General features: G+C 39.5%; 1 protein-coding gene across 2 annotated transcripts in view; it reads right to left on the reverse strand.

Moving 5' to 3' along the window:
* lrp2a (low density lipoprotein receptor-related protein 2a) overlaps positions 1 to 12,679 on the reverse strand; it is a 333,042-nt gene that overhangs the window by 235,966 nt on the left and 84,397 nt on the right. For both annotated transcript variants that reach the window (XM_043693942.1, XM_043693941.1), the window contains exons 5-7: positions 9,399 to 9,509; positions 7,960 to 8,073; positions 2,024 to 2,140 (exon numbers count right to left, since the gene is read on the reverse strand). In XM_043693942.1, coding sequence (XP_043549877.1) covers positions 2,024 to 2,140; positions 7,960 to 8,073; positions 9,399 to 9,509 — 342 coding nt within the window. The remainder of the gene's footprint in view (positions 1 to 2,023; positions 2,141 to 7,959; positions 8,074 to 9,398; positions 9,510 to 12,679) is intronic.

A 12,679-nucleotide genomic window follows, 5' to 3' on the forward strand; every position in this document is an offset into this window, starting at 1 on the left:
GGTATGTGTATGGAATGAGCTGCCAGAGAATGCGGTGGAGGCTGTTACAATTGCAACATTTAAGAGGCATTTGGATGGGTATATGAATGGGAAGGGTTTGGAGGGATATGGGCCGGGTCCTGCCAGGTGGGACTAGATTGGGTTGGGATATCTGGTCGGCCAGGACCGGTTGGACTGTTTCCATGCTGTACACCTCTATGACTCTATTTTCTGCTCCACAGGTGCTGCATGGCCTACTAAGAGCTTCCAGCATATTTGTGGTTGCATTTTCAGAAGGACAGCCCTAAAGGACTGAGTCATTGACTATAATGATTCCTCTGATTCTATGAACAGTATCTTAACAAAACAGATCCATACACGACAAGGTAGGACTACAGGTACTGATAACTATGTTTATTATTAAAGTGTGATTGGCCATGGCTGTTTAATTCTGTGAGAGCTTTAGCATCTTACTGTCAGATTTCCTGGTTTATCAGAGGGTTGGCAGGATGACACACTGAATGTGACAAGTGAAGAATTTCCTGAAAAAGATATTCAACTGTACCTTGATTTGAAAGCTTCAGCAACCATAGGAATGGGAAGGTAACAGGGGAAGGTTATCTCAGTTCTCATACCTTTTTCTGGAGGTCGTGCTATGTGATCTGAGGGCCTTCAGTGAGGTGATATTTGACAAGATAGAGAGAAAAAAACTAAGTCACTTAAATCTAGTGAAGTAGTTGATAGTGGAAGTTAAATGTAGGGCTGTTGGTCCTTCAACGTGGAGACAGTGCAACATTATTTCCCAGGGCCTCAGGAGATTGGGTGAAATGAGTGGCAAAACACTTTCAGGTGCCAAGCTCCACATTCTGATTTAGCCAGTATTTCCTTGCAATAGAATTTCTCAAAACAACATACCTTGAAGCTACACACATTGCTCTCATTCGTTTTGCAACTTGCCTCAAAATCACCATTCATTCCATCAATCCATTTCTTGTATTCGTAATTCTCTGCTTTCTACACTTGCAAAGGAGAATACGGATCTCAAGGATGAGGCAGAAAAAAGGGAGGAGTCATGGAAAATACCTTGTGACAGCCATCAATGGCTATTGGCATGTATGAGCTCCTAATCAGTGAGATGGCCATAGATGTGAGCGATGACTTGCTGTGTAATCCTGAACTTCCTGAGGCACTGACTCTCATATGTAACAAGAAAGCTAATTGGCTTGTGTATGCTGTGTTAGAGGGTTCAGTTCCATTAAGCTCTTTGAACCTCTCCCTTGTGCGGAATGGCTGTGGTTGTGGAAAAGACAGCTGCTTGTCTGGGTGCTCTACATGTTGCTACTTCTCTTATACTTCATCAGAGATGCAAGTTAGAACTGCACAAGTTAGTCTCATGCCAAAGCGGAAGAAGGGTGGCAGCACAGAAATGCAGCTTAAGATGTACAAAGTGCAAGACAGCTGAACTGGCTTCCAAAAGGTTGGAAATCATGTGTCAAACTATAAGAGTTCACTCTCAGGAGTGGTATAAGCAGCAACCTTTCAGTTCTAGCTTCAGTGGGGCTTCCCATCCTATCCATTTCACTGAACAAGCACTCCTTGTTCTGCATCAATCTCATTGAACCTGATGCAATGCAACGGTATGTGTGGAACTGATACTGTCATAAAGCCAGAAGGCAAGTTTAATGTACTTTCCCAACAGTCACACGGAGGCCCACACGTTACCTGAAAACCGTGTTGGTCAAATCCAAGAGTGGGTGAAATCTGCCAGGTCCAGATCTGGTGACATGTTTTGGGATGTTTATCCCTCAGACCCACACCTAACTTCACTATAAATACTTTCTATATGCTCCAGTGACAGCAACAATGATGTAATCAGTCTAATACTGAAAGAAGTCCATTGTGTTGACATAATCAAAATGCTCTATCTATAATTCAAGGTAGTGTGCACAATTGTTAACTTCTAAATTCTCATTCAACTGTTTACCATTACCACTCAATCACTCATTGAAATTTTTATATACATTCTGACTGCCCACATTCTTACCACATCCTTTTTCATCAGCTTTATCTCCACAATCATCATCTCCATCACAGACCCAATTCTGATGAATGCAATGGCCACTGGGGCAGGTAAAATAATTTCCTGCGCAGGCTGGATAAACTGCAAAATACAAAAAAGTGTCACACCATTAACATTAAAAGTTACCACTTCTTAAATGTTAAAATATTGACCCTTCAGAGTATTAGTGTGTATTTTTATATCAAAACAGAATTTGACAAATATTACTCTAATTTTTAACCTTTGCCTATATAAAACAAAGTTAAAAATACTAAACCCAGCATGTTTCAACCTTTAAATATTTGCCTTCGTTCCAAGTTCATTATTCAATTGAACTACAAACGTATATTTTACATAGACTGGCTTATATATTTCTACTCAGAAAATTACTCTGAATCAATGAATGCTGAAAAGATGCTGCCATATGTTGCAATGCATCTGTCAGTTACTGTTTCAAACATTCTCAAGGACAGAAGGAGATGAAAGGACAGAAAAGAAAAACTGTCAATTCAGTTTACTCCAATATGTTCCTTATAACTGGTTATGTAGAATCAGATGTTGGCCATATATTTCCCAGGAACAGATGCAGTGAGATTTCCTTGTTTTTATAATAAATAATAATAACAGGTCTAATCAAATCTCCTGCATCTGAAATATTTTGCTTTTATTCCATACTTGTATTCTCCATCCCTCTTGTAATAAAAGTCAACGTTGCTTTACCTTATTGCCCATCATCAATTTCCCCCTTCAGTAGTTAGGGGTGGGCTGCCATCAAGTAGTGCAGTTCAGCACAATGCTGTTAGGTAAGGAATTAAAAGGTTTTAAGGATGAGGAAATGGAAGGTGCGTGCCTCAGAAGAAAACCTGTTCATTTGCATCTGTTAACATTGTCCTTCAAATCTTGAGTTTGAAAGTTACTGTTAAAGAAGATTTGATGGGTTGCTGTAGTGTACTTTGCAGATGGAACACACTGCTGCCACTAAATGTCAGTGGTAGAGGGAACAAATGTTAAAGGTGGTGGATAAGGTGCCAATTAAGTGGGCTGCCCTGACAGAATAACAGATATAAAAGCAAAATGTGAGGATGACACACCAGGAATATAGAGATAGGATAAGTGAGTGAAAAAAGATTTCACAGATGGAGTACATTTTTGGGGAAAATGTTGGGTTGTCCACTTTGGCAAGAAGAGTTGAGAACCTGAATATCATTTCTATTGAGAGAGAGACTATATGACCATTGTAGTGCAGGGAGTTTGAGTGTCCTTGCACAAGAATCACAGTAAGTAAGCAAGCAGTTACAGCAAGTAATTAGAAAAGTAACTGGAATGTTGGCCATTACAAGGCAAGTGGAGGATACAAGTATGCAATAAAAGCAAACTACCACAGATGCAGGAGATGTGATCAGACCTGTTGCTATTATTTATTAACAAAATAGGGAAGTCTTGCTACAGCTGAACAGAGCAAATGAGGTGAGACCACACCTTGTGTATTGTGCATAGTTTTGATGGCCTTTCTTTGTTGATGATACACTGCTGCATCTGTGCTTCAGTGGTAAAAGAAATTAATGTTGAAGGTGATGAATAGGAACCAATCATGCAGGGTACTCTGTCCTGGATAGAGTCAAACCTTTTGAATATTGTTGGAACTGCACCTATTTAAGCATGTGGAGATTATTCCTTTTTCACTACTGACTTATGTCTTGTAGACAGTGGAGTGACTTTGATGAGTCAATACTTCAGTAATACCCACAACATCTCATGATTCAACGTGTAGCAAAAGTGTAACTTAGTACTTGTTAACCCAGACCTGAACTTTTTCCAGGGCTTGCTGTATATGGACATGGCCAGCTTCAATACCTCAGGAATTATAAATGGTCCTGACCACTTTGCAAACATCAGCTAATGTATATAGTTCTGACCTTAAGATGAAAATAAGGTAATTGATGATGCAGGTAAAGATGGTTGGATCTAGGAAACTATCCTAACGAAGTGGTGCAACAAGTTCCTGAGGTTGAGATGATTGTTCTCCAATAGCAAAAGCCATTTTTATTTGTGCTAGGAATGATAGCAGTCAGCAGAGAGTTTTTCCTCTGAATCTCATTTACTTCTGTTTTAAATGAGCTTTTTGATACCATATTGGATCAAACAGTGGCTTAATGTCACTCTCATCTCACCTCTGGAATTCAGCTATTTTGTCCATTTTTGTAATGAGGTTTGAAGCTGACTCGCCCTGACAGAAGCCAAACTGAGCTACAGTAAGCAAATTATTGATGAGCAAGAATTGCTCGATTCTTTGATAATCTGTTGAAACAACTTTCTGGCCCTTTCTGATGACTGAGAATAGAATAATAGAGTGGCAATTGACCCAGATAAGATTTGTCCTGCTTTTTGTGGACCAGACATACTTAGGCAATTTTGCTCATTGTTGGGTGGATGGTGATGCAGTGATCATATCACCAGGCTACCAACACTCTGGGGACCTGAGCTCAAATTGTTCAATTTTTTTAAGTAAATCTATAACATAAGACTATTAGCAATAATGATGATCATAAAATTACTCTTGGTTCTTGTAAGACGCCTCCCTGTTTCTTAATGCCCTTCAGAGAAGAAATTCTAGCATTGTTACCTTCTCTAGTCTGCAACTTCTGATCTAAATATAAAAGATGGAATCAGAACTGTCTTCTGTTCTATAACCAATAGTTTTTGCTATATCTAGTGGGCTCAGACATTTCTCAACATCACAGGGAGTGAATCAAAAGAGTTGAAGACTGAAATCTATCACTGAGGACATCAGGGGTAAGTTGGGATTGATCATCTTTCGAGTAGATAGGCCCAAAAGTGTCTTACAAATTTTAACCTGTTGCCATATGATATCAATGGATCCAGCATCGATACGGAGGACTGACAGAACCACTCCATCCCAAATGTATATCACTGCATTCTCACTTCTCATGATTACAATGGAGCCTCAGACATTGAATTATACCTTACAGCTAGTGAATATGACTACACCAGGCTGTTGCTTAACAAGTCTAGGTCAGCTCTCACCACCTCGACACAAGTCCCTAGATCCTATTGCAGAGAACTTTGCTGGGTTGATTGAGCAGTTGTCTGTGCATTGTTCTGTATATTATCTAGATGAGTGCCAGATGGCCTGTCCTGTCTTATGTCAACACAATGTTTCTGTTGTGCTTTTATACAACTGAGTTGTTTGCTAGGCTATTTCAAAGTCATCCACAATGCTGAGGATCTGGAGGCCAGACCGGGTAAGTATTCTGTAGGAGGTTAGTGAAAAACATTTTTTTTAAAACAATAAATTGCAGTTCCATTTCACCAGTAATAATTCTAGTTTCTCAGATTTATTTAATTAATTGGACATTAATTCTGTCAGCTTCCATGTTGAAATTTAAACTGAATTCTTCAGAGAAGTCAACCAAGTCTCTACCATATTACAATGTTATTCCAACAACATAGCCATTATTCTACACTTCCATAACACAAAGAAATGTCCCAACACAAAGAAAGTTCAAATAACAGACTGATGAAACAGCACATGCTGTTCTAAGTCTCAACACTGGGAAAGAGAAAATAAGTGTCAAAAAGTGTGGAGCTGGAAAAGCACAGCAGGTCAGGCAGCGTCCAAGGAACAGGACCGTCAAGGTTTTGGGCATTAGCTCTTCATTAGGAATGTTGAGGGGAAAGGAGGTTGAGAGGTAAAGAGGGGGATGGACTGGGGCTATTGGAGCGAGGGGGGGAGGGTAAGTGGAAATGTGTTAGGTGCTTGCAGGTAGGGAGTGATTTTGATAGGTTGGTGTGGAGAGTAGGGTGGATAGGTGGGAAGATGGACAGGTAGGACAGGTCAAAAGACAGTGCCAAACTGAAGAGTTGGATCTGGGATGAGGTTGGGGGAGATTTGGAAAAGATCTTTGGGGCCTTGGATGGAGGTGACCAGGGAGGGGTGGGCACAGGTTTGACACCTCCTGCAGCAGCAAAGGAAGGTGCCAGGAGCAGAGGGCGAGTTGGTGGTGGTGGGGGAGCAGACCTAACAAGGGAGTCACGGAGGGAATGGTCTCTGCAGAGCACAGATGTAGGTGGGGAGGGAAATATATTTCTGGAGGTGGGGGTCTGACTGTAGGTGGGGGAAATGGCGGAGGATAATGTGTTGTATCCAGAGATTGGTGGGCAGGAGGTGAGCACCGGCGGGAATCTACTCTTGTCGCAGTTGGAGGGATGGGTTTCAAAGGTGGAGGTCCACGGAGTGGAAGAGATGTGCTAGAAGGCATCGTTGATCACATGGGAGGGAAAATTGAAGTAGGAGGCCATCTGGCTTGTCCTGGAGTGGAATTGTTCCTCTGGTTGCAGATACTCTCAATTCTTTCATCTCCAAGTATCTGCTCTCAAGAGGAGCAATTCCACTCCAGGACATCCTGTATTGCCTCCTATTTCAAGGACCACAATTTTCCCTCCCATGTGATCAACAATGCCCTCCAGCACATCTCCTCCACTTCCTGCACCTCCACCCCTCCAACTGCAACAAGGATAGAATCCCCCAGTCCTCACCTTCCACCCCACCAATCTCTGTATCAGTGCATTCTCCTCTTCCATTTCTGCCAACTACAATCAGACCCTACCACCAGAGATATATTTCCCTCCCCACGCCGATCTGTGTTCCACCGAGACCATTCCCTCTGCGATTCCCTTGTTAGGTCCATGCCTCCCACCAACCCACCATCTACACCAAGCATTTTCCCTTGGCATTGCAAGAGGTGTAAAACTTGCACCCACACTTTCCCCCTCATCTCCATCCATGGCCCTAAGCATCATTTCACATCCAGCACAGATTTTCCTGCATATCCACTCCCTCAAGTATTGTGTCCGTTGCTCCCGATATGGTATCCGATACATCGGGGAGACAGGATGCCAACTTGCGGAGCAATTCAGGGAGCATCTCTACTCCACATCCACCAAACAAACTCTACTGCCCTGTGGCTGACCACTTCATCTCCTCCTCACACTCCCCCAAGGACATGCAAGTCCTGGGCCTCTTCCACTGCTAAATCCAAGCCACCCAACAACCGTAGGAAGAACATGTCATCTTCCACCTTGGGACACTTCAACCCCACAGCATCAATGTCAACCTCACTAGTTTCCAAATCTCCCCTGCTCCTACCTCATCCCAGATCCAACCCTCTTGGCCTGTCCTACCTTCCCATCTTCCTTCCCACCTCTCTGGTCTACTCTCCTATCACAATTATCCCCCAGCTGCATCTACCTATCACATTCCCAGCTACCCCCCACTCTACCCCATCCCCCACCCCATCAGGCACATTTATCTCTCAGCCCTTTTCCCATCACATTTCTCATGAAGGGCTTATGCCTGAAACGCCGACTCTCCTGCTCCTCAGGTGCTGTCTGACCTGCTGTACTTTTCTAGCCCCATGCTTTTCAACTCTAACTGTCCAGCATCTGCAGTCTTCACTTTCTCCTACAGAGAAAATAAGTGTTTGTTATCTTACATTTGTATACTTGACAGATTGGTCAATGGATACAAATTGATTTATCTCAGTAAATACAAAATTCATGTGAAAAAGTGTTGTTCTTAGCCTGAAAATGAGTCTCTGCAAATGCCATTATATTGAAAAAAAAGTTTTAAACATCACATTGATCAAGTTTCAATCTTATGGCTACATTTGCCACAACATTTCAATATTTAGTTAGTATCTTCGTAGATGCATTTTCAGAATGGGGCAAGTTAAATGATAAATTAAGTTAAAATATAGGTTACTCAAGTATTGTAATTGTGGAGCATCCAACTAGCCTATTTTTTTTTAAATACATAACAAGTTTATGCTGAGCACATCTAAATTATTTCAAAGTAGGTTAAAATAAAACACTGTTAGAATAAAATAAACATCATACAATACCACATTTTTGCTCATCACTTCCATCTCCACAGTCATTATCACGGTCGCATACAAATATTTCTGGGATGCATTCTGCGTTGGCACATTGAAACTGACCGCTGTTACATCTCCGAGCTGCAAAAGATTAGTAAAGAGATGAGGACAAATTTTGGGGTAAGAAATGGGGAAAGTAAATACAGCATTCATGCACCTTTCAGAATTCTACAGTGTTTTAAAATATAAAGTTCTACTATCTACAGCTTAATTGCTAGTGAATCACTAGTAAGATATTGAACTCTGATAGTATCAAGCCCCAGACTTTGCGGGGTTTAATGGCCCAGGTAGACACATACACCTTATGACTCTTGTGAAGTGTGAAGTGAATAAAAATAATTATCTGAATTCACAGCTTCGTACATTGTCCGGTAGCCCCTGCTGTAAAAGTGTAATATGAGACTGTGAGTTGAGGGGAAAATACATTAAGAGTCACTATCTAATGTCTCTGTCACTGGTGTAGAATGACAATTTTGGTGGAGTATCAGTTTTAGGAAGGGAAAAGAGAAAACTAGAAATAGAAAGTTGTATCAAGAATTTACTCTAACATGAATTTTATTTCACTACAATACAAAACATTGGGAGTACAGTCAATGATTGAATGTGTAACTATTAAGCTTCAGGAAATAAAGCCAGTAAACATCCTCATTCCATCTTTGATAGCATAATTCAAATAGTCATCTGGATAAAATGGCTAAAATTCCCAATCAGATTAGATGAATGAAGTGTATTAAAACTACAGTCATTGCTGAAAGTTAGGAATCCAATTTTTTTTTAAACAAAAGTGTCAATTTCATTTCCTATTGTTGTTTGGTTAGAATTTGAGTATCTCTAAAAAAAATATTTGTCGAAGCTTTTTATCTTACACTCATCAGGACAATTTATAAATACCAATGCAAGGGGCAAACAAACATTTATCCTACATGATAGGAGGATGCTGATTGAGATAATGAAAGAATAAGTAGTAATAAGGAAACAAAATGTGCTTGTGAGATTAGGAGCATTGTTCATGTGTCTGATAAGTACCAGCAGACTATTTGTTTGCAAATCCATGATAAAATAGCATAATACAAGTTACCATTACTATATTCCTGCTTTCCACATATTGAGTAGCAAATACCCAAGCATAAAGCTGATGAAAAGAATCAGTCACTTGTTATAGAGATCATCCAATTTTCATTTCCACTGATCCACCCCATTCTACCAGTTTCATTGAGAGATGAGAAATTGTTTTGGTGAGGTCCATTTGCACCATACAATGTATTCGTTTTTCTGAACTGCTGGGGACATAATAAGTTGTTTCAGGCAGGGCCAGTGTTTCAGTGTGTCTGCATATCGATGTCTTTAACAGGTGATTTGTCACAGTCAGGCAGTTAGGATCTAAACATCAGAAAAGCAGAACATACTGCAATTGCTTTCATCTGTTCCATCCCTGCAGTTCAACACTCCATCACAGTGTTGGCTAGAGTTGTAACAGGCTCCATTTGAGCACTCCATTTGGGTGCAAATAGGGTAACCTAATGCAAAAAAAAATTAAAGCAGGTTACAAATTTACTGAATATTCTCCAAATTAACAGGTCATACATATAGGATGTATATGTTGGGTGTGGATGCCATACATTTTACTGCTTAAGTGAAGACTCAAAATGACCTAAACATCTAAAGATTTTTGCAAGCTTTTTAATCTTTAAAAATGTATCTGACATGTAACAGTTACCTTCATTCCCTGAATTTTCCATGCACATTGAATCTTAAAATCATGCGATACAGATGGAAACCATTCAACATGTACCATCTGTGCCCACATTCTGCACTTGATTGAAACAAGATCTAATTTTTATTCTCATAATCTTCACTGCAGCCTAAACCAATATCTTGTGAAGATTCATCTTTCCCATTTGTATTCTATACACTATTTATATTTTTTGAACATTTTTATCAACCTAAACAAAAACATAGTACTTGAAAAACTCAGTAAACTGGCAGCATATTTAGAGAGAGAAATAGTGTTAACGTGAGTCCAATATCTCTCTCCTTCAGAACAAAACTTAATCAATTAACATGCCTCCTTGCTCTTAATATTTTGTACACCTCACCCTAAGTCTACCTTTCTAAGCTTTTAAGATTTGCATCTCAGGTATATATATTTCTGAAAGGATACTAGCTCAGTAAAACTTAAATTAACTGCTATTAATGATTTATTTCCAGAAGTTAAAATGGCTTTGAACAACCATGTTATCAACATGCAAGTCAGTTTGACTCCACTCTCAACATTGTCACCACCACTAGTTAGCCAACCTGCCTACAAAATGGAGGGTGCATAAGTCAGATGAAACTACTACAATTGTTACTGAAAGGGATACTCACCTGCTTTCAGATAAGATACTGCCAAGTTTGGAAACAACTTGATTATTTTACATTGTGTGTGTGTATTTTTACTGTGTTGCTTACAGGTATGTGAAAATGCACTTCGTGAATTCAGGTCTTAAAGAGCTCCTAAAAATATACTTTTCTCTTCATTGTATCTTACTAGAAATTCTGAAGTGAGTGATTTATCTACTGACTCCTCTTAGCCTTTTCACCATGCACAAAGCATATGGGCACAGCTGCAATGTCACACAAGAAACACAGCACCTTCCAGAACAAATTATTTATAAGCATTAGTTGTTATGATTTGTTTTTATTGTTTGAACCTGCTCTAGATAAAGTATGGATGTGGTAACTGTGTACAGCTAGAATTAGTGTCATTGCCTGATGCTTTGCACGGAGAAGGGACTGAAAGGTTGAATGCAGATGCTCATATTCTTAATGGAACATCACTCCTGGAAGACAAAGCATGTGACAACAGTGCTCCAAAGTCTGATAATGAAAGGCACTATCAATTTTTTTTTAAATCAAATTGCAGCAAACATTCATTGTAAGTATGGACTGTCTACTGTAATCTGTTCATTCTCTCCAGATTTATTATCATTTTACTTAGCCCTCATAGTTACTTAGCTTTACTCTTTGGCACAGCCAACAGTGTTAATGGTTGATATTTCACTACGTATGCTCCATAATTTGGTGATTAAGTTCTCACAAGTCTGGAGCACTGAATGTCTCTCCTCTCCCACTCTCTTCCAGCAGATGATACTGTTCAACCTGTGCCTATTTCTTTCTCCTAATTCTCTTCCAGACTAGATGGGAACCTAGGAAGATCCCCATGACAATGACCAATCCTGGTGACTCTAATATAATCCTTAATAAAGTATAATAGCACAGCGCTCACTGTCTTTGGGTGACAGAGGTAGAAAATGTGTGTATTAAATGGAAATAGAGCTTTGGTAGAATCTTGTCAAAGCACTCCAGAAAGTCTCCCGATAGGACTCGCATGTCCTCCGCAGACTTAGAATACTCTGTCAGTCTCTCGTAGCAAGTAAGCAATAAAATCGAACATTGCTTCAAGTAACACAAGTAGTCCTCACCACTTTCAGCTAATTTCTGAAAAAAAGAGATCCTCTAATGCAGTGCCAGCCTGTAGCAGGGCATGCAAGCTCTTTAATGAGGATTAGGAGCAATGTTGCTCAGTCATCAGAGCTTTGATGAACCTTGGGTGGCTGTTCCTAAATTCTGTCTTTCCTGTGTGTAAAATGTATCAAGCAGAAAACATACTCTGTGCAAATGGAATTAAGATTTCATCTATTAGCCCCATTTGTAATGTTTTTTCTTAAACCCTTCGTCCTAAAATTTAAGGTATTCATATTTCGAGTATTTAGTCTCTCTCCAGTATTCATCGTTATTTTTGCTAAGTGTAAGATATTTTGGGCAACAGATGGCTATTACCAATGGCTCTTAAAGCTTGCCTTCACTGGTAATTTTCCTAATCACACTCTGAGGTTATTTTGGGATAATTGTCAAAGATTGGTTGCTAACAATTAAACAAAGCATTAGCATTATTAGCCCATGACTGTCAGGATGGTGAATGGAAAATTAAATGGAAATAAGTGTTTCTATCATTTGGCAATTCTACTTTTCTATTAACCAAATTGAAGATGGAAATATTTGGAAGATATGAGTTTTCATTGGTTGAAAAATCAACTTTTTGTAGAGACGTTCAAAAGCTCTTAACTTGTATGGTTAACCTAAAGAGAGGGCTGCTACTTCAATGTATGGAATAATGGGTGTATGAGAATTAAGGAAACTTAATTTTCACTTAAAGTTTACCACATTTTCAATCATGCTTTTGCCTCCTATGATCAAATGCCCTTATTTGTACATTTTCTTAGTCAAATTTATATGGTTCCATGTCTAACTTGGAAGAGTACACCAAAATGGCCATATACAAAAACAGACAAAGAGAAACAGATAAAACACAAATATTAAGAGCAGAGAAACAAATACAGTCAGCAAAACACAGTTCTAGATTATCAGTCCAGATAACAAATTGAATGATTTGTTCTCACAATCTTTTTCGATTCTGTAATAATACCACATTGTTATCTCTGCAGCCTTGATCAATCTTTAATCTGCTGGTTGATTAGTTGGACCCAGGGGCTTTCCTTTTCCTTTGCTTTAGAATTATTTCCTTCAGTGGCTCTAAATGTAGTTTTCCAGCTCTTTCAACACAGAATTGAAAAGAGCAATCTCACAGAGAAATCAGACAGAGAGAGATATTAATGCAACTAGCTTCTGGGAGTTTCTTTGCATT

This window comes from Chiloscyllium plagiosum, chromosome 7, assembly GCF_004010195.1.
Source record: "Chiloscyllium plagiosum isolate BGI_BamShark_2017 chromosome 7, ASM401019v2, whole genome shotgun sequence".
NCBI classification, from domain to species: domain Eukaryota; kingdom Metazoa; phylum Chordata; class Chondrichthyes; order Orectolobiformes; family Hemiscylliidae; genus Chiloscyllium; species Chiloscyllium plagiosum.